Source organism: Pleurodeles waltl, chromosome 8, assembly GCF_031143425.1.
Source record: "Pleurodeles waltl isolate 20211129_DDA chromosome 8, aPleWal1.hap1.20221129, whole genome shotgun sequence".
NCBI classification, from domain to species: domain Eukaryota; kingdom Metazoa; phylum Chordata; class Amphibia; order Caudata; family Salamandridae; genus Pleurodeles; species Pleurodeles waltl.
In genome coordinates, this window is record NC_090447.1 from 1,142,031,721 (window position 1) to 1,142,058,335 (window position 26,615).

At 46.0% G+C, this 26,615-nt stretch overlaps 1 protein-coding gene across 1 annotated transcript in view; it reads right to left on the reverse strand.

Annotated features, from left to right (window-relative positions):
- SETDB2 (SET domain bifurcated histone lysine methyltransferase 2) overlaps positions 1-26,615 on the reverse strand; it is a 1,110,478-nt gene that overhangs the window by 351,935 nt on the left and 731,928 nt on the right. Inside the window, exon 20 of the mRNA XM_069203525.1 lies at positions 25,771-25,811. Coding sequence (XP_069059626.1) covers positions 25,771-25,811 — 41 coding nt within the window. The remainder of the gene's footprint in view (positions 1-25,770; positions 25,812-26,615) is intronic.

The following is a 26,615-nucleotide window of genomic DNA, read 5'->3' on the forward strand; positions in this document are numbered from 1 at the left end:
CCGTCTCTCTCATTGGTAACATCTTTATTGTACCGGTATCCGGCACTGGTTTCGCCTGTTGCTGCTCCGGGCAGTCACTTTTCCTTTTATCTCTTTTCTTTGCCCATCTGCCTTCCCACTTCTCTAAGGCTCCCCAAACTTGTGCACTCTGCAGTATTTCTTTAAGGTGTGCCTTCCTCCCAGTAGACCTCATATATTCAAAGTCTTTGGGTTCAAAATCTAACCTGTAACTCCTCTTCAGATGTTTAGTATTGTCTAAGTCTATGCTGTATTTATCTGCCAGGATTGCCAACTTCTGGTGCACCTTGCTCACTTCTTTAGTTATCTTTGGGCACAGATACCTCAATTCTGCTTCAGTGTATGACTCTAGCCTGTTCACTCCCATACTCCCTTCAACTAGTTCATTTGCCTCCATGCCCAACCTCACGAAATTCAGGTACTCCTCTCTCTCCGACCGCTCTGCTGTTGCAGGAGTAGTCTGAGGTGAATTTAACTTGTCTAACCATTCATTCAATTGTTGCGCAGTTAAACCTTGCAAGGAGATATTTCCAGCCTGCATCATCGGTGTTTGCGGTACATTCGCACTTGAGATCTGCGGAGTCAGCAGTCAAAACCTGATTGTCTCATGGTATCTGGAGGAACCCCAATCGGACTGAAGTCTAACAAAGACCTAGATCTTTCTATTTTCTGTTCCACTGGAGTTACCGCTTGAGAGCTCCCTACAAACCCTCCTCTTGTCATTTCTTGGGTCATTACTCCCTGGTCACATACACCAGACTTCACCTGTGCATACAATGGTACTGGCGGACCAAGTGTAATAGGTAAGGATATAGCGGCAGGCGACTGCCTGCTTCCCAAAACCTGTGGAGCATTAGCTCCCATATTCTGATTCATTATCGGTGCTGTGGCTAACTGCGGTCCCGTGACCGAGGTGTAATTTGGAACCATCTGTCGCGGTGTCTGAGGCAGTAAAAGTGGAGTTGGCTCAGTCTGTATCAGCTTTGGTCTCGTATATGCTGGAACTGACGGCACCATTAAATTCGTAGTAGTCTCTAGTATAGGGACATCAGGATAGAGCCTCTGAACCTGTGGTGGCTGTAACTGAGATTGCATCTCTGGAGCAGTAGACACACTGACACTATTCTGTGTTGGAACTGGTGTCGCAACAGTATTTACCTGTACCGTACTTGTCGTCCCCTGATTCTGCGTCGAATTTATAGGACCTGCACTAGTACTTGGTCTATTATCATCTAAGGCATATGGCGGTGGTCGATCATGTAGCAACTGATTAAGGAACTCATCATCATCTGAGTCATCTGCCTCTGCCCAAGACTTCTTAGTCTCCTTTTCTTTGCTAGAACCCTTATCCGTCTTGCAAGTGGCTTTCCCTCCTTGGGTTCCGCCTTCTTGAGTTATTGCTGGAAACATCCTAACTCCCTCTACTATTTCTCTTCTCCAAACCCTTTGTGCGCTATCCCACCTAGCTTCTGCTAGTGTCTTTTCTGCTTTCCTCATTCTCCTCTCAAACTTTTGTTGCTGTTGTCGCATTACCATCAGTTCCCAAATTGCTAACGCCTCAAACTGTGCTGGCCTCGGAGGTGGCTTTTGCTCATTTAACACCCTCCACAAATTTTCCAAAATCCTTATATTGAACGTTCTGTGCTCCGGAAACGCCAAACACCCTTCTCTCTCTGTCATTTTACACCATTACTTTAGCCAAAGACATGGCGCGACTCCCCTCTCCTCCATTACGGCATAAGCCGGTGTATCCTCTGGCGGTGTAGGCTCCCCCACACTGGCAGTAATGTACACATCTCCCCTCAAAGCACTCTTTAGAGCTTTGAAAAACTTCATTTTTACGTCTTATTTTCTAACAATCGAATCAGGAAGTGACTTTAATTCCCAGAACTCTCTTCGCTCACTTTCTCGACCAATTGCCTCTCACGGACGGCTGCCAATCTGTGCGCGACCCTTCTCACTAACCTACCTATCCCAGCGCAGCTCCAATCACGTCACACCAACACACTGCGGCTGACAAAGTCTTGCGGCTTCTCTTCCTCACTCTCGATTCACACAAAACTAAAGCAATATATTGCGAGCACTAACAAAACTCAAATTTGCCCATTTACTACAGGAAGGGTAACACAATTGCTTCAGAACTTTACAGAGATTTTGCTTAGCCTCGGCCGCTACTCTCTCCTTCTCAGATCCCGCACTCACAAGCAAAATTTTACCTGCAAATTCTACTCTTGACTTGTCAATGGGTTGTCCTAGTGCACTTTAGGACTTGCCAAATCTCCATCGAAGTTTTCATTCACTCACCTTGACTCAAACTGGACTCGTCAACCACGCCCGATTGGCCTATTAAACCGCGCAAATTACAACATAAACCATCAATATACTCCGGAGTCTTAAACCACGCAGGGTCCGTACATCACCAACAACCACATGCACAATTTTTTAGCACAAAGCGCAACACTCACATGAAGTTTGCCGACTTACCTACTCTCATACTGCGGAGTACGCCCACTCCTACTAAAACATTACCTGGCCTAAAATTCTCACAAACCTCACAATTCACCTGCGATATGCATAAGCTGTGCAAGCACAAACCCCTACGCCACTCACACTATCACTAGAACGCAGAGAACATACCCAACTCACTTCAACAAGCTCTGAGATTCCGGGAAAGTAATTTGGGACTTAGGGGCACATCATCGCTCCAATTTGCATTATTTCAAAAACAATTTTCAAACAGTGGTCCCTCATCCTAGGACCCCAAAGGGCCAAAACCGTTCTCTGCTACCAGAACTGATAACACGTCGGAGCCTTGATAAGTAAACTTACAAGGAGACACGTCTAGGCCAATTAACCTTTTGACCACGTTTTGAGACCTCCCAGAACGAGGTATCTTTTAGCATTGCAATCAATAGATCAATAACCTCATCAATATGTACAATAACTAATCAATCCAGTTAATCAATAATATTTAATATAGATCAATACAACGAACGCACCATGACCTTTCAGTCATGAATAACCACAACAAATCTAGTAAGAGTTAGGATATTTATTCCCTATTAGTTACAATCTAATATCATATTTATTCATCTCAACAATAGCAAGCACATCAAAACCACTATAATTTGGCAACTCAAGCAAAACTTAATCAAAGCATAGATCATGAACATTAGAATAAAGCACGACGTTAACATGAATCAACTTTAGCAGAGTATCATTAGTACATTATTCAACGAAGCAAGAATTCAGTCATTTGTCTATTTGCATCCGATATTAGTGAATTCCTTAACTAACCTCGAATTAGCATCAGCATGTTGGGCTTCATGCAAAACAATTTGGCGACATGAATTTGGAAAACATCTAACTATGGTCTCTATCAAAAGAGCAGTTGGTACCTAGAAAGAAAAGGCAAACAGACAATTACAATTTCATCAGATAGTTACCCATCTGAATGAGTCAGCAAACAGCGTCAGTCTTCATCCTCAGGACATCAGTCGATTCGCCATCAGCCAGGATAGAGTAGGCAAGTCTCAGTAGAGCATAGAGAGAAAAGCTCTTCCCTCATAAGGAGGAGAAGTGCATAACAGGCAAGGAATAAGATGAGGATGGTTTAAAGTATCAGACAGCCAAAGGCAAAGTCTTTCAGGATGGCAAAGGATGGCTTCAAGAGTGGCAAAGTAATGGCTTCAAGAATGGCTTCAAAATGTCAGATTTCTCCTCGGGTCACACCGTTATATCAAAACTGTCGAACAAGCCTCTAATTTCCCATTGGGCAATATTTGGTGCATCATTATCTCTGTCCAATAATCCGTCACACACCTTACTAGAATTTTCACCTAAGACAGTTCTCATACAGTTGATTGGCTCCTGTGATTGACGTCTTCAACGGGTGGAATGTCAGGTAAGAAAAGTTAGACTTGTCGCTCCAGTCAGTAGTTCCATTGTCTTCTCTTAGTCCAGGCGACCTTGCACTTGTTGCGAATTACACTGTTGCATTCGGCAAGAATGTCTCCTTGAGCAAGTCGGGTCCCATGAGAAAGAATTTACTACGGCTACACACACATCTCTAGCTTCTGGAAAAGTACAGCTTTGTGTCCTTCAGGAAAACAGCACATTGCACGTTAGAAAACACAGTTAATATGAGACCAGGCAGCTAGGCCCAGACCCTTGCTAACTAAGGCCTAGTGATTAACTTAGCAAAACCTAATACATAATTCCTTAATGCTAATACAAAGTCATACATTAGTACATTGTTAATTCATTATTAGTCAGTTTCATTAATCATCGTATACATTGGTGGCCACTCCCCGTGGGCACATTTCAAACGCGTACATTATATCTACATTAACACATTTCTATGCAGTTTCACTACACATTATATTGCAAGCTTTTCATGTTAATATTAATTTTAAAAGTCACACTTAAACAGCTTCACACGGTGATAATAGATCTGAGAAAGAAAATTCAAGAGCTCAGGCAAGCAAATTCAGCACGAAGGCACGACAACTATGTTTGGCAGAAGACAAAAAAAAATGCTATGCGTCGACCATCAGTCGTACACACAGTCAACGATCTCGGAGGAAATCGAACCAAATGGGAAAAGTGAAATAGAAGCCATTAACAGCAGAAAAACCATACAAGCAGGAGATGGCCCTTTAAATGACCAACCCTCAGAGACATTGAAGAGAAAGTACTATATCCTAAAGGATGAATCTGGTCAAACAGAATGACCATGCAATAGAGCTATTGTTACAATATATGAGGTACAGAGATTTAGACCGTGTGATGAAGAACTGGAAGCAAGGAGTTTTATCATCTGTAACCTGCCACTAAGAAGGAAGGGAGAAAATCATTGAGAAACAAAACATACAGATGGTTAGCCAACAAAGAAGGCAACAGTATTGTGAAGATGAACGATTTGCAGATTGCAAAATGCCATTAAACCAGCACTGACAGTAACATCAGATGCATCTTAGTCACTTGAGGAAGTACAAATCTAATTGAATATATGTGCAAGACCACGCCACTGGCAAACCCCTTCTCATCCACCAGAATTGTGCTTAATCACAATTAAAGGCAGGAAAAACGTGAATTAACACTTGCAAAATTTAAAGATATATTGACTATCATGAAATGCCCCCCAAAAAGAGGGAAGACAAGAAATTTCAAGTCGGCAATAACAAAGATCACCTACTTAAGAATTATGAGTCAACCAACAAATTGCACCCATGAAAATACACTGACTGTGAAAAGTTAGCAGAGGTAAGGTCAGCAAGAACTTTAGATAGCCAAAGAAAAAAGGAGTGCATAGCACAGGAAAACACATTTATCTTTCCACACCCCGCGCTCCACAAACCACAAGGTAACGTGGATCTGCAAGCTGGCATTCATTATCCATCTAATTGTCCTCGCATTCCCCTATAATCATTGGCCTGGATGTGGTATACACAAGGAGATCAGGAACTACAGATCGCCATGGCCCTTTGCCTCGGTGCTGCTGTTGACTCCACAGAGGCCTCTAAACTGCAGAGATGCTGTCCAAGATGGAGCAGGGACTGTTGGACATCCCAGGGGCCTCCACCTGAAGAATTTATACCCTCAAGAGCTGCTGCGGGCCTGGTTGGTCGGTGAGTCAACTGATATCCGGACTCAGACTGCCCACTGCACGGCGCCGGTGCCGGGTAGGATGCACCCTGTGTCTGAGCCCTGGTGGGGGAGGCGATCCACCCTGCCGATATGAAGGCCATGACTCTATCCTATTCATCTAGCCCTATAAACTCAGTGCTCACCATGTCGGCGGCTGGGGTGGCCCAGTTTGGAATTGGAGGGGCCTCCCCGAGCTGAGTGGATCTCTGTGGTAGCGCTACTCCTCCCATACCCTTTCCCTGCTGCCCTAGATGTTCCTGGACTAGGCTGGGGGGAGCAACGTATGACACCACTACATTTTTTAAATCCATTCTTTCTGGCCTGCTCTGAGGCTTTGTCACCCTTGGGCCATGACATCTACACTTACGGGGCCCCCATCTGCACTGATCTAAATGGGGGTCCGGCTCCTCTGACCCTCTTATCCCCAGGTGTCAGGGGGCGTTAACTTATGGGTCCCTGTTTGGAAGTCTACAGCAGGAATAGCAGGGCCGCGCTGGGTGTGTGATACCCTCCCAATGACAAACGCCTCAACGATGAGCGCTGACACAGAGGAGCCACTGCATAACTCTTATCCCCCCAGCACTGGTTCCTGCGGGGGAGCCACGCCCCAACACCTGAACTGCGGCAGCCTGGGTGGTGCACGACCACCTGGTGAAGTGGGGAAGAAGTGATCAAAGAAATAAGGGGGTGGCACCATTCATCACTCTGATCTACACAATGGGGAAGGCGCCTAAATCACAGTCACGCCTGACTTTTGAGGCCCTGCCTTCTAGGGCTGGTGAATCTGGTGTGACGGACCCAGAGCCACCTCGACGACCTTGGAGACCACATTCCTTGCAATGCAGCAGAGCTTTCTGTCGAACAATGGGAAAATTGACACTCTAAACCTCAGTATGGACAGCCTCACTGCAAAACTAAATAAGCACAATGCTCGAATTACGGAAATGGAAAACCACCCCTCTATGACAGAAGATAGGGGACAAATGAAAAATTTCGCCATATTGAAAAGGTCCTGGCAGTGATCCAGGCCAAAACAAGAATTTGGAAGCACTTTCTAGGCGCAACAATCTACGTATCATCGGAATTCCTGTAACAAGCAATACTGGTGAGATGGATCTTTACATCAAAAACCTGCTGAAAGAAATCTTTGGGGGGGGACAACTTCTCAAATGTACTAGTGGTGGAGAGAGCGCATAGATCCCTGGCGCTGTGGCCTGTTTCCGGCAGCCCACCCTATAATAGGCAGACTACTCAATTATGGAGACCAAGATGCAGCCCTTAAACTAGCATAGGAAAAGGCAGACATCAGCTATCAAGGCAACTATATATCTTTCTATACAGATTTCACTGCTCCTTGCCTCCCAGCTCCTACCTTCACCCCTGCACAGGGTCTATGAGCCCCTAGTTACCCCCCTGCGTGTATACCCCAGGTGGTTATGTATGCTGATATCACATGAAACATATGTGTAAAATGCCCGTTTTTTTTTTGTTTTTTTTACTTTTGGGAAGGGAACTGTCTTTGGCAAATTGAGGGTGCTGAAGTGGAAGGGGATAAAGTTACTTGTTGTATTTTCTTTGTCATGCGTGAGGTCCTCACCATCAGGACATGCATACACCTGCACTGAAGTACAGTGAATGATTTAATATATTCATACAACCCCGTCTCATAAGACAACCCACAAACCTGCTTGGTTAGCTTAGCTAAGCTTGAACATTTGGGAGCTTAATAATACCCACAAAATGTGCCAGGTTGTGGCCTATTAAGACAGACAACACATTCAAATAGCTTTCCTCCAGAAAATGCATTTGACAAAGCAGACCGAGGATACAATGGGCTCTCACTGGACTGCTGTGCGTCTTGCGTCCCCCTATTCCTCATACTCTAGAGGGGACATCATTCTCATCAAACGCGGGGTGCAGTTTAATCAAATCAAATCAAATCATTAATATTTATAAAGCGCGCTACTCACCCGTGCGGGTCTCAAGGCGCTAGGGGAAAAAAGGGGGGGGGTTACTGCTGCTCGAAGAGCCAGGTTTTTAGGAGTCTCCGGAATGCGGAGTGGTCCTGGGTGGTCCGGAGGCTGGTGGGGAGGGAGTTCCAGGTCTTGGCTGCCAGGAAGGAGAAGGACCTCCCACCCGCCGTGGAGCGGCGGATGCGAGGGACGCAGCGAGCGCGAGGTCCGAGGAACGGAGGAGACGGGTGGGGGCGTAGAAGCTGAGGCGACGGTTGAGGTAATCCGGTCCCTTGTTGTGGAGGGCTTTGTGTGCGTGGGTGAGAAGTCGGAAGGTGATCCTTTTGCTGACTGGGAGCCAATGCAGGTGTCTCAGGTGTGCGGAGATGTGGCTGTTGCGGGGTACGTCGAGGATGAGGCGGGCCGAGGCGTTTTGAATACGTTGCAGGCGTTTTTGGAGCTTGGCGGTGGTCCCAGCATAGAGGGTGTTGCCGTAGTCCAGGCGGCTCGTGACGAGGGCGTGGGTCACGGTTTTTCTAGTGTCGGCGGGGATCCAGCGGAAGATCTTGCGGAGCATGCGGAGGGTGAGGAAGCAGGCGGAGGACACGGCGTTGACTTGCTTGGTCATGGTGAGAAGAGGGTCCAAGATGAAGCCGAGGTTGCGGCCGTGGTTTGCGGGGGTCGGTGCGGTGCCGAGGGTCGTCGATGTCGGCGAGGGGGCTCATGTAGACATTGAAGAGTGTCGGGCTGAGTGATGAGCCTTGAGGTACGCCGCAGATGATCTCGGTGGGGTCTGAGCGAAACGGAGGGAGGTAGACTCTTTGGGATCGGTTTGAGAGGAAGGAGGCGATCCAGTCCAGGGCCTGGCCTTGGATCCCGGTGGAGCGGAGGCGGGTGATTAGGGTGCGGTGACAGACGGTGTCGAAGGCAGCCGAGAGGTCGAGGAGGATGAGGGCGACTGTTTCACCGTTGTCCATCAGGGTTCTGATGTCGTCTGTGACTGAGATGAGGGCGGTTTCAGTGCTGTGGTTGGTTCGGAATCCGGTTTGTGAAGGGTCGAGCAGGTTGTTGTCTTCCAGGAAGGTGGTCAGCTGTTTGTTGACGGCCTTCTCTATTACCTTGGCGGGGAAGGGGAGGAGCGAGATGGGGCGGAGGTTTTTCAGGTCGCTCGGGTCAGCCGTAGGTTTCTTTAGTAGTGCGTTGACTTCGGCGTGTTTCCAGCATTCGGGGAAGGTAGCAGAAGAAAAAGAGGAGTTGAGGACGGCCTGGAGGTGCGGGCGATGATGTCGTCGGCTTTATTGAAGATGAAGTGAGGGCAGGGGTCCGATGGAGCGCCGGAGTGGATCGAGTTCATGGTGGTTTTGGTTTCTTCGGTGTTGATGTGGGTCCAGTCGTTGAGGGTGATGGTCGGAGGTGTGGGTTCGGTGATGCTTGGTTGGGTCTAGTGTCCGAAGCTGTCGTGGAGGTCGCTGATCTTGCGATGGAAGAAGATGGCGAGGGAGTTGCACAGATCTTGTGAGGGCGTGACGGCGTTGGCGTTGGGGTTGGAGAACTCCTTGACGATGCTAAAAAGTTCTCAGCTGTTGTGGCTGTTTTTGTCCAGTCTGTCGGTAAAAAAGTTCCTTTTGGCAGCGCGGATCAGGTGGTGGTGTTCGCGGGTAGCGTTCTTGAGGGCGGTCATGTTGTCAGCGGTGTGGTCCTTGCGCCAGGCCTTCTCGAGGGCGCAACAAGTTTTCTTCGATTCTTTGAGGGTGTCAGAGAACCAGAGAGGTTTTTTGGTGTTGGCCTGTCGATGCGTGCGTTTGAGGGGAGCAAGGTTGTCTGCGCAGTTGGAGATCCAGTTCGTGAGGCTGAGGGCTGCGTCGTTGGGGTCGGTGGTGAGGGTGGGTTGGTTGGCGGCAAGTGCGGAGAAGAGTTGCTCTTCTGGGATTTTGTTCCACTGTCGACGAGGGATGGGTTGAGTGCGGAGGTGGCGGGTCTCGCGTCGGAATGTGAAATGTACACAGCTGTGGTCGGTCCAGTGTAGAGCGGAGGTGTGGCTGAAGAAGACATGTTTGCTGGCGGGGAAGATGGGGTCAAGCGTGTGTCCGGCGATGTGGGTGGCGGTGTTCACCAGTTGCTTGAGGCCGAGGTTCGCGAGGTTGTCGAGCAGGGTGGTGGTGTTGGGGTCGTTGTTTTGTTCCAGATGGAAGTTGAGGTCGCCTAGGAGGATGTAGTCCAGCGAGGGAAGGGCGTGCGGGGAGATGAAGTCGGCGATGGCGTCGCTGAAAGGGGCGCGCGGTCCGGGAGGACGGTAGACGAGGGATCCTCTGAGGGTGGTCCTGGGGTCGGTGCGAATCTGAAAATGCAGGTGTTCAGCGGCGAGAGGGGTGTCTTCGGTGGAGGTGGTGACGCTGATGGAGTCTTTGAAGACGATGGCGATACCTCCTCCTACTTGGTTGGTGCGGTCTTTTCTGGAGATCTTGTAGCCTTCGGGGATGGCGGTGGCGATGTCTGGAGCAGAGGAGGCGTTCATCCAGGTCTCCGTGATGAAGGCGACGTCCGGTGCTGTGGAGTCCAGGAGGTCCCAGAGTTCAACGGTGTGCTTGTGGACGGAACGAGCGTTGACCAGGATGCACTTGAGGTGGTTGATGGCGTGTGGGCTTGTGGTCGTGGTAGTTGCGTGGTGGAAGATGCGTTTGCAGGAGTTGCAGGCGAAGGGTCCATGGGTGCGTTTGGGGTGAGTTTGGAAGCAGGTGTTGGAGTGCCCTGGGTTGAGGGCCGTGGAGGGTGGTGGGGTCGTAGCGGATCAGCGGGGCTTGGGAGAGCTGGGGACCAGGGGTCGTGGCGCTGGGCGCGGGCCAGGCGCGGACGGGCGCAGACGGGCTTGCCTCTGGCTCGCCTCCGGCGCGCCCACTGCGCAGTCGCGCAGCGGCCGCCATATGAGGTAGGAGGGGGGGGAGGGGTCAGCTGGGGTCGAATGGGAGCTGGGGGCGTGCAGGAGGTCGTGGCGGGAAAGCGCGAGGGAGGGGGGACAGGTAGAGTGAGAAGAGCTGGGGGAGGGGGGTTTAAGGGTGGAGGGGGGTGAGTGTTAGGAGGTTTAGGAGATTAGGGAGAGAGATAGGAGTAGGGTTGTGAAGATAGGGGGGGGTTGTAGAGGTGGGTGAGGGTGAGAGGTAGAGTGAGAGGATAGGAAGATAGGTAATAGAGGGGGTGGCGGGAAGGGGGGGAGAGATAGAGAAATAGATAGAGAAAGTAGATAGATAGAGAAATAGATAGATAGAGAAATAGATAGATAGATAGATAGGTAGATAGAGAGATAGGTAGATAGGAGGAGGTGGAGAGTGAGGGAGTTAGATAGTGAGATAGAGAGATAGGTAGATAGGAGGAGTGAGGGAGGTAGATAGCGAACGGGGTAGGTAGGGGTGATAGAGAGGGGGAGGCGAGTGAGGGAGGGGGATGAGGCAGGAGCAGGAGGGCAGGCGCGGGGAGAAGAAGACGGAGGAGGCAGAGGAGCCGAAGACAGAAGATAGAAGACAGAAGACAGAAGAACAGAAGACCGGAAGAACAGAAGACCGGAAGAACAGAAGACCGGAAGAACAGAAGAACAGAAGACCGGAAGAACAGAAGAACAGAAGAACAGAAGAATAGGAGAACAGAAGACCGGAAGAACAGAAGAACAGGAGAACAGAAGACCGGAAGAACAGAAGAACAGGAGTCCAGAAGATCACAGATGAAGATACGAAGAACAGAAGGCAGAAGACAGGCAGAAGACCACAGAAGAAGATGAAGAAGAAGAGAGGCGAACAGGAGAGGCAGAGAAGCACCCAAAAGAAGAGAGCAGACGGGGAAAAGAAGAGTACAGAAGAAGATTACAGAGGAGGAGCGAGGAGGAAGAACAGAGAAGAAGAAAAGAAGAAAAGAAGCAGGAGCAGTAGAGAGGGTGAGTAGCGCGGGGCAGGGCGAGGGGCAGGGAGGTGGGGGGTACTTACTGTGAGGTGGGTCTCAGGAACTCAGGAACCTGGAGGAGCTGCAGCGGCAGGGGGAGCGACCTACCCTTGGGTCAAGGGTCGCTACCACTGTCGCGCAGCGGGCGCCGTAGGAGGGGGGGGAGGGGTCAGCTGGGGTCGAATGGGAGCTGGGGGGCGGGGGCGTGCAGGAGGTCGCGGCGGGAAAGCGCGAGGGAGGGGGGGACAGGTAGAGTGAGAAGAGCTGGGGGAGGGGTTTTTAAGGGTGGAGGGGGTGAGTGTGAGGAGGTTTAGGAGATTAGGGAGAGAGATAGGAGTAGGGTTGTGAAGATAGGGGAGGGGGGGTTGTAGAGGTGGGTGAGAGGTAGAGTGAGAGGATAGGAAGATAGGTAATAGAGGGGGTGGCGGGAAGGGGGGGAGAGATAGAGAAATAGATAGAGAAAGTAGATAGAGAAATAGATAGATAGAGAAATAGATAGATAGAGAAATAGATAGATAGATAGGTAGATAGAGAGATAGGTAGATAGGAGGAGTGAGGGAGGTAGATAGCGAACGGGGTAGGTAGGGGTGATAGAGAGGGGGAGGCGAGTGAGGGAGTGGGATGAGGCAGGAGCAGGAGGGCAGGCGCGGGGTGAAGAAGACGGAGGAGGCAGAGCAGCCGAAGACAGAAGACAGAAGATAGAAGACAGAGCAGCCGAAGACAGAAGATAGAAGACAGAAGAACAGAAGACCGGAAGAACAGCAGAACAGAAGACCGGAAGAACAGAAGAACAGGAGAACAGAAGACCGGAAGAACAGAAGACCGGAAGAACAGAAGACCAGAAGAACAGAAGACCAGAAGAACAGAAGACCAGAAGAACAGAAGACCAGAAGAACAGAAGACCAGAAGAACAGAAGACCAGAAGAACAGAAGACCAGAAGAACAGAAGAACAGAAGAACAGAAGATCACAGATGAAGATACGAAGAACAGAAGGCAGAAGACAGGCAGAAGATGAAGAAGAAGAGAGGCGAACAGGAGAGGCAGAGAAGCACCCAGAAGAAGAGAGCAGACGAGGAAAAGAAGAGTACAGAAGAAGATTACAGAGGAGGAGCGAGGAGGAAGAACAGAGAAGAAGAAAAGGAGAGAGGGTGAGTAGCGCGGGGCAGGGCGAGGGGCAGGGAGGTGGGGGGTACTTACTGTGAGGTGGGTCTCAGGAACTCAGGAACCTGGAGGAGCTGCAGCGGCAGGGGGAGCAACCTACCCTTGGGTCAAGGGTCGCTACCACTGTCGCGCAGCGGCCGCCATATGAGGTAGGAGTGGGGGGGGAGGGGTCAGCTGGGGTCGAATGGGAGCTGGGGGGCGGGGGCGTGCAGGAGGTCGCGGCGGGAAAGCGCGAGGGAGGGGGGGGACAGGTAGAGTGAGAAGAGCTGGGAGAGGGGGGGTTTAAGGGTGGAGGGGGGTGGGGGGTGAGTGTTAGGAGGTTTAGGAGATTAGGGAGAGAGATAGGAGTAGGGTTGTGAAGATAGGGGAGGGGGGTTGTAGAGGTGGGTGAGAGGTAGAGTGAGAGGATAGGAAGATAGGTAATAGAGGGGGTGGCGGGAAGGGGGGGAGAGATAGAGAAATAGATAGAGAAAGTAGATAGATAGAGAAATAGATAGATAGAGAAATAGATATATAGATAGATAGATAGGTAGATAGAGAGATAGGTAGATAGGAGGAGGTGGAGAGTGAGGGAGTTAGAGAGAGATAGAGAGATAGGTAGATAGGAGGAGTGAGGGAGGTAGATAGCGAACGGGGTAGGTAGGGGTGATAGAGAGGGGGAGGCGAGTGAGGGAGGGGGATGAGGCAGGAGCAGGAGGGCAGGCGCGGGGAGAAGAAGACGGAGGAGGCAGAGGAGCCAAAGACAGAAGACCGAAGACAGAAGAACAGAAGACCGGAAGAACAGAAGAACAGAAGACCGGAAGAACAGAAGAACAGAAGACCGGAAGAACAGAAGAACAGAAGAACAGAAGAACAGAAGAACAGAAGAACAGAAGAACAGGAGAACAGAAGAACAGAAGAACAGAAGAACAGAAGAACAGAAGAACAGAAGAACAGAAGAACAGAAGATCACAGATGAAGATACGAAGAACAGAAGGCAGAAGACAGGCAGAAGACCACAGAAGAAGATGAAGAAGAAGAGAGGCGAACAGGAGAGGCACAGAATGTGTCCATTCGGAAACAGACGAACAAGGAAGATACATTTTTCTACATGGTAACCTCCAAGGCACACTAATAACCTTGGGGAACATCTACGGCCCTAATAAAGATGATCCTGAGTTTCTTACCAAATTATGGAATAAAATGCACGCTCTACCACCTTCGACTATTATCTGGGGTGGAGACTTTAACACATACTTACAGTTGGCCTGCCCGGACTGGCGCAGCAAGCGTGCTGACAAAGTATTATGTGAGGGAATGGAGGAGCATGGATTTGTAGATATCTGGCGATTACGGTATCCCACTGCTAGAGAGGGGACATTTATCACCTCTGTCCACAACTCATGATCCAGACTGGACTACTGGTTGACAACTCGAGATGTTAGCACCTGGGCAGTTGACGCCCGACACTCTCTCGGACTAGGACTCTCTCGGATCATACTCCAATGCAGTTGATTCTATTTCTACCTACGCATCCCCCAACTCCATTCTTGTTGAGAGTCCAATCTGCGTCGTTATTAGATCAGGTGTGCAGGGAAAAGCTATGCACGGCTATAAGAGAACACTTCACAACAAATATAGATTCAGTGAACATCAGGGGCATTCTCTGGGAGGCCTTTAAGGACCATTCACGGGGTTTGCATTAGTACATAAGCAGGCGTGTTACGTGCTATCCGTGCACAACTCCACAAGCTAGAAGACACAATAAAAGCACTGGAGTTTGATTATGGTGGTACCCCTCAACCGAACACTCTTGCTCACATTTGAGAACACATTACGCAGTATAAAGACATGGCCCAAAATGCACTGCCCTATTTGTCTCGCTGTCGTGTGGCTCAGGCATATGGAGAGGGCGGTCATCCCAGCCGCAACCTTGCTGCAGAACTGAAATCTGGGTGGGCGTCCACCTATATTGTAAAGATAACTGACCCCTCCGAGGTCACTCAATATAGCACCTCAGATATTCTTGCCTCCTTCACAAAATTCTACACAGCGCTGTACACCACCAGAGACTCTGCCCTTCCTGTCGAAACAGCCAAATATCTTGATGATGTGGCTCTGGCTTGGCTAGCCTGCAGTCAACGGGAATACCGAGCAAAGCCAATCATGATAGAAGAGGTTAGAGATGTCATCTGGTCCCTACTCAATGGGAAATCACTGGGGCAAGATGGTCTACCAGGAGAGTTCTACAAAGCATATATAGACATATTAGCCCCTCAATTACTGCTATTTATGAGGAAGCATACAACACGGGACACCTCCCCTAACACTGCGCGAGGCGTTAATCATTACACTACCTAAACCTGAAAAGCCACAGGATGCCTGCGAATCATATCGCCCACTATCTCTAATCAACACAAACACAAATAATTTAGCAAAGATAGACTCTACCCTCTCATGCCTAACCTAATCATACCGGATTAATCTGTCTTCATACAAGCTAGATCTACAATACATAACCTGCGCACTCTATTTGCCTTACTTCATTATTTAGACCCCTCCATGAAGGCGGCGGTGATGCTGTTGGATGCTGCCAAAGCATTTGACTCAATAGCATGGCCATAACTCTTAACAATCTTAGGACATACAGGCATTCCGGAGACTTTTCTCAGATGGGTATGTTTATTGTACACAGACCCGATGGCCGGTATTCGTGTCAACGGCCACATATCTGACACCTTGCCCATCTGGCGAGGCACACCCCCAAGGCTGCCCCCCCCCTCCTACCCTTTTTACCTTGACCCTGGAACCCCTGCAATGTGTACTTCGTCAGCGATATGCCCACACTGCCCTACACTTTTGGTGACACCCAAGTGGTATTTCTCTGTATGCCGACATGGTCATCTATGTTCAGGACCCCCAGGGTTATATGGCCCCTATTCTCCAGGAATATAAGAGATTTGCATAGCCCTCAGGCCTCAACATTAACTGGGCAAAATCCTATGTTTTATCTCTTACACCTGACAACACCACTCACACCGGAGCACCCTCTGGTGTGGGCAGAGGACCCGGTGAAGTATTTAAGTATATGGATCCACCGGGACCCAGAGCTGGTGGTGCGTGAAAAGTATGGCTGGGTGGTTGAAAAACTAAGCGGTCAGGTGAACAGATGGTCTTGAATGCCGCTATCCGTAGCAGATACAGTAGCCCTCATGAAAATGATTATATTTCCTAAATTCCTTTATTTGTTCACCAATATACCCATAGTCCTCCTATTAGGTCGCATTGGGCTGGGAAACAACCACTATACTTTGCATATTATTGGTATACACCTCACTCCTACATACCACATGTCGCTACAAAATCAGATGACTCGCATCCTATTCCACTAAGAACTATATTGCCACACGCACGGACATTGGCGATGAGGGGTCATCAATACTGTAAATGGAACAACCAAAGCATGGCAGAAATTGGGAATATACACCCATATAAGCACGCTGTATGCCCCGGCTCTTCCTCTGCAACACCACCTGGCCCCATCAGTCACGAGTGAACCCAAAGCCCTCGCTATAATGGCCAAAGCGGGACTAAAGGCACTAGGCAATTTTCGCAATGGCACGATTATCCACCTATCAGACCTCTCAGACAACACACCAAACCCCAATATTCGTATACACATATTACAGCCTAGGAGCAGCTCTGAAAGAGCAATACCCCTCCTTCCCGTCAGACACCCTTGATCCTAGGCGCACTGCAGCTATTACTAACAAGTACTACACGTACGAATCTTATAAACAGATTGTATGACGCAACGCAGCAACATATAGTAGACAAGGGACTAAACCGGTGGAACACAGTGTTGGACACGCCTCTGACACAGGAGGAGTGGAAAGTTTGCTGTACATTAACTACACAACTCACATCTAACTGTAATGTATGTATTATCCATTTTAAGTATTTACAACAGATATATTTAACTCAAGTCAAACTGGCACAATATGGACTACGAGACACAACAAATTGCATATTTTGCAGGATGTCAGATGCTGATTTTTTACACTTGGCATGGCGGTGTGACCTTGTCCAGAGGTTTTAGGTAAAGGTGGTGTCTGGAATGGAAGACATGACAATGGACCGTTTAGCATGTACACCTCAGCTATGTCTACTCGGTCTGAACAAACATGTCCCGCCTACATACCGCAAACGAGTAGCAACTGCGCAGCTTGCGGCAAAACGCATGGTAGCCATACACTGGGGTAAACAATCCACACCTTCACATACTAAATGGCTGCTGGGTATGTCATACTGTAGAGAACAACTGGAAATCTATGCTGAAGAAATTCCATTAAAATTACGACCTAAAGATATATGGGGCCCGCTGATATCTTACCTGTTGACATTTCCCTCTATCCCATGATACGCAACGTTCCCCGTCCTGAGAATCCTTTCTGCAGGAGTGCGACTGAACCCATATAAATCTGCACCAAATATGCATGATAAGGCAGAAATTTAAACTGTACTGACTATATATGACGATTGGCCAGATGCTGGCTTTGTATGTTAATGTTCTAAAAAAACGTAATTAAAAACTAAATAAATAATCAGACTGTCTATATATATGGCACACTAACCGGGTATTTGAACCCATAGGATGGAAACCAAATAGCTCAATCATTTCGTGGAATGTGACAGGAGTCCTAAAAAAATGGCCAATAGTGAGTTTCTAGATTACTGAACATCCCACAATGAAATAATACTTCCAGATACAAGGGCCTCAATACTGTGGATTCTAACTGGATATATTAACCATTCAAAATGTTAAACTGAGTTGGAGAAAACAAGAAATAGCGGTGATCAGCAGGCGTGGAGCAGAGCTAACAACTGTACTTCAACTAAAGCATGGGCCAATATCCATGGAAATCTGCAAGTTATCAACATCTGACTGTTAGTTAAAACAATCCTAACATCAATAAACATCTATGCACACCACAAAAAGAAGGTTGGTTTTATACATCTATAGCATTAGGGAAACACTACTTTAGCCCTGCCAGCCAAAAGTTAACACTTTATCTTTAAGTGAGATGTAAGTAAGATGAAAGAATGGGGGAATGATGATAAATCACTAATAGAATTAAAAACAGCATGCAAATTCACAAAAATTATACATGAATTTTCAAAGAAATATTCCAAAGGTAAACATCTAGCCCACTTCTGCTTAATCAAAGTTCTTATTTCAACCCACAATCCCTACGAAAATGAAGATTTAAACATGCCTATCTATAATGCTTGAGGAGGATCCAACAGAAACTAGAAAGTAATCATAACCTCTTACGTCTGGATATAAAAAAATAACATCCTGAGAGTCTAGAGAAATTCATAACCTAAAAAACACCTGGGATTTCGGTGGCCAAATCAGAATAACATGGAATCTAAATCAAATACTAAGAATAGAAAACAGAACTATCCACGGTTGAATTTCAAAGGCGGATCCAGTTGATAATGTTATATTACCATTTTATGATACATTACTGAAATCATTGACTCAAGTCGCTTCGAGAACGTGTACTTTAAAAAAAAAAACGGTGTAGTAAAACACATCCCTAAAGTGGGGTGGTTTGACAAAGAATGTAAGGCAATGAAAACAGATTCACAAACATTATTTTTCAGCAAATCCTCTAGACAGGAAATAAGGGTCACAAGATCATGTTATAAATCTTTAATTAGGAAGATGAAAATTGATCTGTTAAACAGAAAGTGGCAGGAGCTAGAAAAAGCAACTGTGGAGAAGGATACACACCATTTGGCAGAAAACTGGGGAAGGCCTAGGAGGAAGGGAAACATTTCTGGAGTCAGACATAAAAAAGAAGCATGGGTAACACATTTTACCATCATCTTCAATAAAAAAGATGAGCTTGTCCAAAAAAACACCACTCCAGATCGCTAAAGTTGGAGTCATGTTTAGGGAACAAATTACTTCCCGGTTAGAGGTATTTTCAAAAGAGAGTGAAGAAAGCAATACAAGATCTCCACAATGGAAAGGCATCGGGATCTAACATGATACCACCAGAGGTGTTTATTTCTAATTCAGACTGGTGGGCTGAAATACTTTTAAAAGTCTTTAAAGAGATCGTATTTTACAAACAGTTGCCCAGATTATTGGCTAAAGAGTATTATTTTGCCATTATACAGAAAGGGACACAAAGATGACCCAAAGGTCTACAGACCAATAAGTCTAATAGAAATAGACTGCAAAATGTTCTTGAAATTGATTCTTAAGGCCCTAGATGAGTGGGTCACAAATGAACTCTCCCCATTACAAGGAGGCTTTAAAGAAGGACAATCTACAATATGCCATATTTTCACTTTTCTACACATTATACATACATTTAGCACAGCAATACAAATGCCTATGTTTGACATTTTTTAGGCATTAGCTGCCATTCAATTTGGTTTCAAGAAATCGTCTTTGGGAAAAACTGATCATTCTGGCCATAGATCGAGGGCTTTGGACATTAATCCAACTAATATATACATGAACCTCCTCCCAGGTAAGACTTAATCAAAATGTGAACATCAGCAAAAACTATACATCCATAAAGGGGTCCAGCATGGTGGCCTTTTGGCACCACTCCCTGCTTTCCCTCTACATAAATAATCTGTGCCAAGAAGTCAGAAAAGCCACCGTGGACATTCCAACAATAAATTACTTTAAGATCCCGGCATTCCTTTATGCTTTATTCTGATATCAAAAACTCAAAAGGCCTGCAAGCCTAACTTATGGCTATGGAAGATTATTGTAAAGCAAATAATTAATAATCAATATATGGAAAACCAAAATTATGACTTTCCACACAAATCATGAAAAGAAGTACTCATTTTTTATAAATGAAGCAAGTTTGGAAGAAGTATCTTTAAGTAGATAGGGGTAACAACAGACAGAACACCAAAATGGACAACTCATATTCAAACAACTATAGAAAATATAAAGCTGCAGTAAATGCTATCTTCAGGATGGTGCACAAACACAGTCATTGTTTCTCTAATTACATCAACAAAGTTTCAGGTAAAAGTTGGAAGCCAAATCTCCCATTATGCAAAAGTGTGGGGGGCTGGATAAGCTCACAAACAGAGTAGGATGCCATGAGAGGAAATTTGGGAAACCAATGCTTAAATTACCACCAAGCTTCCCAACAGCAGCCTTGAAATTGGACATCGGCTACTCTTCTATTGAAACTAGCTGCCAGATGGACCCTATAAAGTGTATACGTAAGAGTATGCAGTTCCTAAGTGAAAGGAAAAGATATAGGTCAGGGATAGCCTAAGACACCAGATCAGAGGATCCGAGTGCTCATGAGAAAGACCCCTCACACACTCTAGGAGTACGGTTAGGAATCCTAAAGATGGAGGAGTTTACGGAGGGGTCTAATGGTTCACTAGGTTGCTAACTCACCAAAAGGAATGTTTGGTTAAGTCCTGTTTTATTTGTAGCCAAACAGAAAATCCATTTCTGTTCCCTACGAAATAGGGTGTTTTTGTTCATCTGGGGAGGGGGGGGGAGAATCCCCTTGTGAATATTTGAGAGGACGAAGAAGTATCGGAACCTGGGGTTAATATTCACCAAGAAATCAGCCTAATTGTTTTTACTTAGCCGCTGCTATGCTTCAGCCAAAGCAACTAAAGGAGGTAACACTGGTACTCAATCTCATGGTGGGGTCATGTGTGATCGGAGTGTACTATTTCTTATTAAAAAGTAGGCATTGAAATTCAAGATTATAGTCAACAGTTGACGTGATGTGATGAATGGGGTAGGTTAATAAGAACAAGTTGGCTGTTGCGAATCAAAATGCTTAACCCCTTTAGGTGCTGATGTATCGTTTGGATTTTAGATGTACGTAAGTGGGGTAGGCTGGGTTATCACCTGCTGCTGGTCGTCTATATTCTACACACTGATGTTTACTATGCTGATGAGTATCAATATATTGTCCTAATGATGTAATTTGCCAATGAAAACCTATACTAAAAAATTTTTTAAAAAAAGTTGAAATGACAATGGCCCAACCCTAGTCAGCAGGTCTGATAGTAATTTGGGTTTCTTTGAGGGACTGTAAAGCCAGCTGTTCCACAGAGGCATTCTCTGCAAAAAAAAAAAAAAAAGACCCAATTAAGTACTCACTTCCTTGACACATAACACAATTCTGATGACTTATGTTGGACAGTCCTGGAGCAACACCCCCACAAGAACAAGAACACCCTATTTCATAGGGAACAGAAATGGATTTTCCATTTCACCACACATAAAACAGAACTTAACAATGAAATCCCTTGGGGTGAGTTAGCAACCTGATGAACAATTGGACCCCTCCATAGACTTCTCTATCTTGAGGAGGTATACCGATCCCTCAACATTGGTAGTGGGGAGGAGTCCTTACATTAGTTCACACACAGGTTTCACTTATACAGCTAGACAGGGCTCCCTACACATACCTTGCCTGGTTAGGACTTGCCTGTTGGCATTACAGTTATGGTAGTTGTTGTGCACTTCAGGGACCGGTGCCCCGTGTTTGCTTATAGGACTCCTGTATCCATTGAGACAGTCCTACACAGTACAAGATGGTCATTGTCTTATTCAGTCTATTTTGACTTTTACTTATGGGCTACTATGATGAGGCTTACCTTTGTACTTCTGATCACTTTTTGTCCCAATTCCAGGCTTATATGAAGTTCACTGGGAGAACCTAAGGCAACATACCATTCTAATACATGCCACAGATCCTATTCCAATATAGTGCTGGTAGACGGGTAAATATTTAGTTAAGCACCCTGGCTTTATATCTTTTAGGGGGCCAGGACACATAGCTATTCTTTTTGTGTGCTTATTCCTGTCCCATTTTGATATTACAAGCAAAAACGTCACAACTTGAGTTAGAGGCCTATTGGATGAAACTGAGGAATGCATCCTTTATTCAATGTACATTTTTTTTTTATTTTGCCTGTGCCCTCGGATACGTGCTACTTCCAACATGGTGCTCACTTGTGGACGTATGCATTCGCAATGTCCTAGTCCTCTTTTTATTACCGCACCTGGTCTAAATTCAGACCTGTGCGCTCTCAGCAAAATGCCGCCCGCTCTGCTTTCCAGTTACCTCTGTGGTGGTAGGGGACGAGTTAGGTCCTGTGCGAACTGCGCTCCTAATTACCAAAGCACCAGCTTCAGGTTACCTGCTGTACCTTCTTTTGATGTTGAGAGCTTCTCTCAGGCCTCAAGTGATCAGTGCTGATTGTTTTCCTTTCCAGATTGTTACAACGCCAGTGAGCGTTTTCCCTGCCACTCATGCTAGGGCAGAGTACTTCCCCGTAATAAGGTAAGCCTTATAGATTTTTTTCCCCAGGCTCTACCCTGTATTGCACTGCATTTCCAGAACCACACATAGGTCACATATTTGTTTCCTGTATGTGTAAATACATTTTGGTGGGAGGTCCTGATGTTGGGTCAGATTCCTAACTGCACAAGTAGAGAGGATCTTTCTCCAGTATACACCTTAGTATACTGTACAGAATGTTATTAGTTGGTAATAATTTTTGTTTGATTCATTTCCTGTTATTTTTCTTCTTTTAGGTCGTTTTTTAACATTGAAGGTATACTATATACTTGTGTGAATGTCCTAGGGTACTATTAAAATAGATTTGTACACTCTTTGGCGACCCAGTTCACAAGTAGATTAGGGTTTCGGTCCTGATGAATTGCCCTGATCAGTCTTGACATTAAATAGGCAAGAAACATGTTGACCTTCTTCTAATATATCACCTCCTGAGCCAGTTTGGACCATTGTATGCACTTCTGGCCAATTATATATATTTTTAACGATAACAATGACAATTGTACATTAAAAGATTAAGGTATCCCTTAGTTATTTTTAACCTCACCTTACACCAGCCTACTCACATTATCACACTGAACGCTGCACCTCACTCTTCACATTGGCAAAAAAAAAAGAACTACAGCAAAGAACCCCCCAAGGAGTTCTGTTTGGCATTGCAGCACCAGCCCAACGAGAAGCTGCCCAGGGATGAAGAATGACACCCATTAGGTTGTGTGAGGGCTTTTGCTCCTGAGCAATCAGATCTCAGGCTATCACCGACCTATATCGTTTCCTTTCACTTAGGAACGGCATACTCCTTCTACCTACATAGCCCAATTGGGGGCATGTATGCTGGATATTCGTTTGTCCCAGTCCCTTCATTTTATATTTTTTCCCTATAAAATATAAGCTGAAAAGAATGAGAATGGAAGTAACAATTTAGTCAACCAGGCCTGGAAAGAACACTTTTCCATGAATGCAAAATCACTATATGCAATACAATAGTAAAAGGAAGCAAGAGACTTGGCTGCCTCTGTCAAGGGCATCTTCTAATATGGAGCTACAGACACAGTAGAAGACAAACAGCATCGTTAATAAGCAGTTCTTGAGCTTAAAATTAAACAAGAAATTAGTTGCTCTAGAAAATGTACATCCCAGAAGCCATGCTAGCATGTTTGATCCTTCTCAGAACACCCAATAATATCTTGTTCTGTTAGCCAATCATATAGAAAGGAGACTCTCTGCTCTGGCAAGAGGTGGCTGCCTGCTGCTAAATGTCATTAAGAACAGAAGAAACCCAGCGGATTCAGATAAATGACCGTGTGGTGCAAAAGAGGACAAGGAGCATGTCATGCTGTTTTGTAATTTCTACAACAATGCCAGGTCTAATACAATAGCCAAGATCTTACGCAGAGAACAGCTAGAAAAACCAGTGGAACAAATATTCTTCCTCCTAAGTGACCTTTCAGGTTTTACAGAAAACATTAACCAGTTTATACAGGAGGAAATGCTGAGACATTCATATAAAACTCCTGGCTTTTTAATAAGCCTGGCAAGTAATAGAAGGTTTATATGTTTTATGTGGTAAAACTTTCTTTAGAACCTAATGATATTTTTAGTAAGCTATTTGCCATTTTTAATGCATTAAATTAAATGAGATAATTATAATTTTAGTGGAGCTGTGAAATTGCAACTATTTGTTTTTCTTTTGAAATGCTTGTGTAAAATGCAGCTACGTTTCTACATTGTTGGCTGAAAGCACATTTAACGAATTCAAAGTCAATTCAAACTCAGCACGAATGCTTGAGCAGACAGCTCTGTCAAACAATACACATCAGCTTGGTGAAGCTGGTCCTCGTGGTGTCTGAAACATGATCTGGTTTCTGTGGAGTCCGACCTTGTTCATGTCCTGAACTTCCTTTCGGTAGTGGCATCAGAAGGCACAACTTACAGCTCGATAAACTCTTTCAAATAAGCCACTTCAGCAGAGTTTTCTTTTGAGGATAGCTTGTCAGTAAGGGAATGTCCTTTGGTGTGCAGTTGGGTGAGAGGGGTCAGTCTGTCAATGCCCCCAGAGCAATGATACTCTGGTTCTGGGGTTGTTAAAGTGTAGAACCTGTTCCTCTCGTATCAGCACAGTAAGGATTTGACCAGGAAAGTGTTTTCTGGTATGCTGTCCATAGTTTTATACCTGATATCGTGTAGAAGGGTGTCCAAATGGTAACACCAAGGAGATTTCATGTATAAAGTTCAGAGATTCACCTAAATTGTATGTGGTGCAACGTATCAAGGCCTATAATGCTATGGCAAATTAATTCAGACCCTAGGGTCCAACAAATGCAAATGGCCTTGAAGAAATGTTTCTTACCATTTTCCTCACCAATATTAGCTAGATGGGTTACCAGGTTTGGAAGACATCCTGCTGGGGGAGGTAGATTCTAAAGCCTTCACCTTGGCTGCTTGCCTGGGAAACATTATGAAGGCTGCAGAATGGTTGTCTGATTCTACCTTCAAATTATTTTGAGTGAGTCGGAGATATGGCTTTGCTTAAGGTGAGCAAGCTTTGAATTAGCATAATCCTCGCCTCTAACTCTAACACAGAATTAAAATATTCCTTGTCAGGGTTAAGGAAAGTTACAATTCTTTTAGGGACATGGAGGCAAGAGATATCCCTCCTGGCAGACTGATTGGAACACATTCCGACAGGGAAATCGACCAGATGGAATTTAAGAAGCACTAAATATTTTTGTTTTGGAAAGTAATGGTGTGTCGATTATAATGTGGTTGGAACTGATGACACAAGCCACTTGAAAGAATGGATAGAATTTCTGTTTCTCAGGAACACAGCGAAGCCAGAGTAACTCAGAGGTCTAGAACGAATATTTGTAATGCAATGGGTCTCGCGTCAGAGCTATTAGCATTGTAAATTCCTAACTGGACTTTTCTTGCCACATAAATTGAAAATGAAAAGTAAAACAGTTGACATAAGCAAGCTGTTTCAAGTGCCACAGCCGTCATGAGCGTGAGCGCGAAGGAGAGACACAAAAGGAAGAAGAATTTTGCTTGCAATCAAACATATCGGCAAATGTGCAGTTATCCATGTCACAGGGTTGATGGCCAAGGCAGCAACAAAACTGCCCCAAGGGGGGACAAACGTAAAGCATTCCAATGATGATAAAGGATTTTTGAAAGGCAAACCCATGAACAATCGATAGTGATGGGCATGTGGTGGGCGTGGCCAAAAGCACAGATGGATTACAACACATCAGAGTGCTTGCGAGCTCGACCTAAAAAGGTTGTTAGGTAGGAAGTTAGAAAGAGGGAGAGGGGCTAATAACAGAGTTGCATGGGCTAAAATAGACTGTGATTGGTTGTTCTGAACTGCAAGAAATTCTTAGTTCTCATGAAAAATGTAATAGTGTTCATTCATGTTAATGTCTTGGCTGCTGTTGAATAGTGAAGTAAACTGGCATAATCCGTGCTTACCTGTTCTAAAAAGATTTGGAACTTGACTTCACACTAGCTAGGAATTTCTTTAGTATTGCAATCCAACACTCTAAATTATAAACCTGATGGACGCCCAGGACGATACTGAAAATTGGAGCACTTTGTGACTTTGTTATAGCTATACAGTGCTTCATAAATGACACATACTTACTAAGCGCTTTCAACCTTTTAATTAGTAAGGAAATCAGAATAGAAACAGCAATACAATACTTACCATTTGAAACTCTGTCCGGTCTATGACGAGCACATAATATTCTGCAAGAAAAAAGCAAGTCTCTTTAATCTGATGTAAGATTTTAAAAAGCAACTGTGCCAGATTGCATGCTGAGAATCTAAAGTAAACATTGCTAATAAAAGAGTGATAGGGTAGGAGACGAAAACAAATGATACAAGTAAAAAGGAGATGAACATGCATATGGAAGTAAGCACAATTTGGAAACAAAGAGATAAGAGACTAAGGCCCTCATTACAACATTGGTGGTAATGACCGGCTACCGCCACGGCGACGGCCGACAACATACCGCCGCCGTGGCTACCAGCTGGCAATGCGTATTATGACCGCCGACGGTATTACGCCAGAAATCTGGCGGAACATCGCCGACAGTCACGGCGGCGGACAGAGGTACGGCGGTGCTGCTGACAACCGCGCCGCCACGCCAGCAAAACAACACCGACCGTATCATGAGCAGTGATATGGCCTGGCGGTGTTTTGCTGGCGGACGCTGCTGCCGACAGTAGCGCCGTGGACCGTCTTCAGTCGGAGGACCCCCTGTAAGGTAAGTCGGGTTCTCCAACCAGAGAGGGAGGTGGGGGGTGTTGTGTGTATGTGGGGGGGGGGGTGGATGTATGTTTTGGGATGCATGCATGCGGGTGTGAGTCGCATTGGATGCATGCATGAATGAGTGATTGTGAATGTTGTGTGTTGTGGATGCATGTGTGTGACAAGGTATGTTGGTGTGTGTTGTGGTGTGTGGGTATGTATGTGTGCATGCGTGGGTGGAGGTGGGTATGCGCGTGTGCATTTGTGTATATGGGTGCGCGTGTGGGTGTGTATATGTG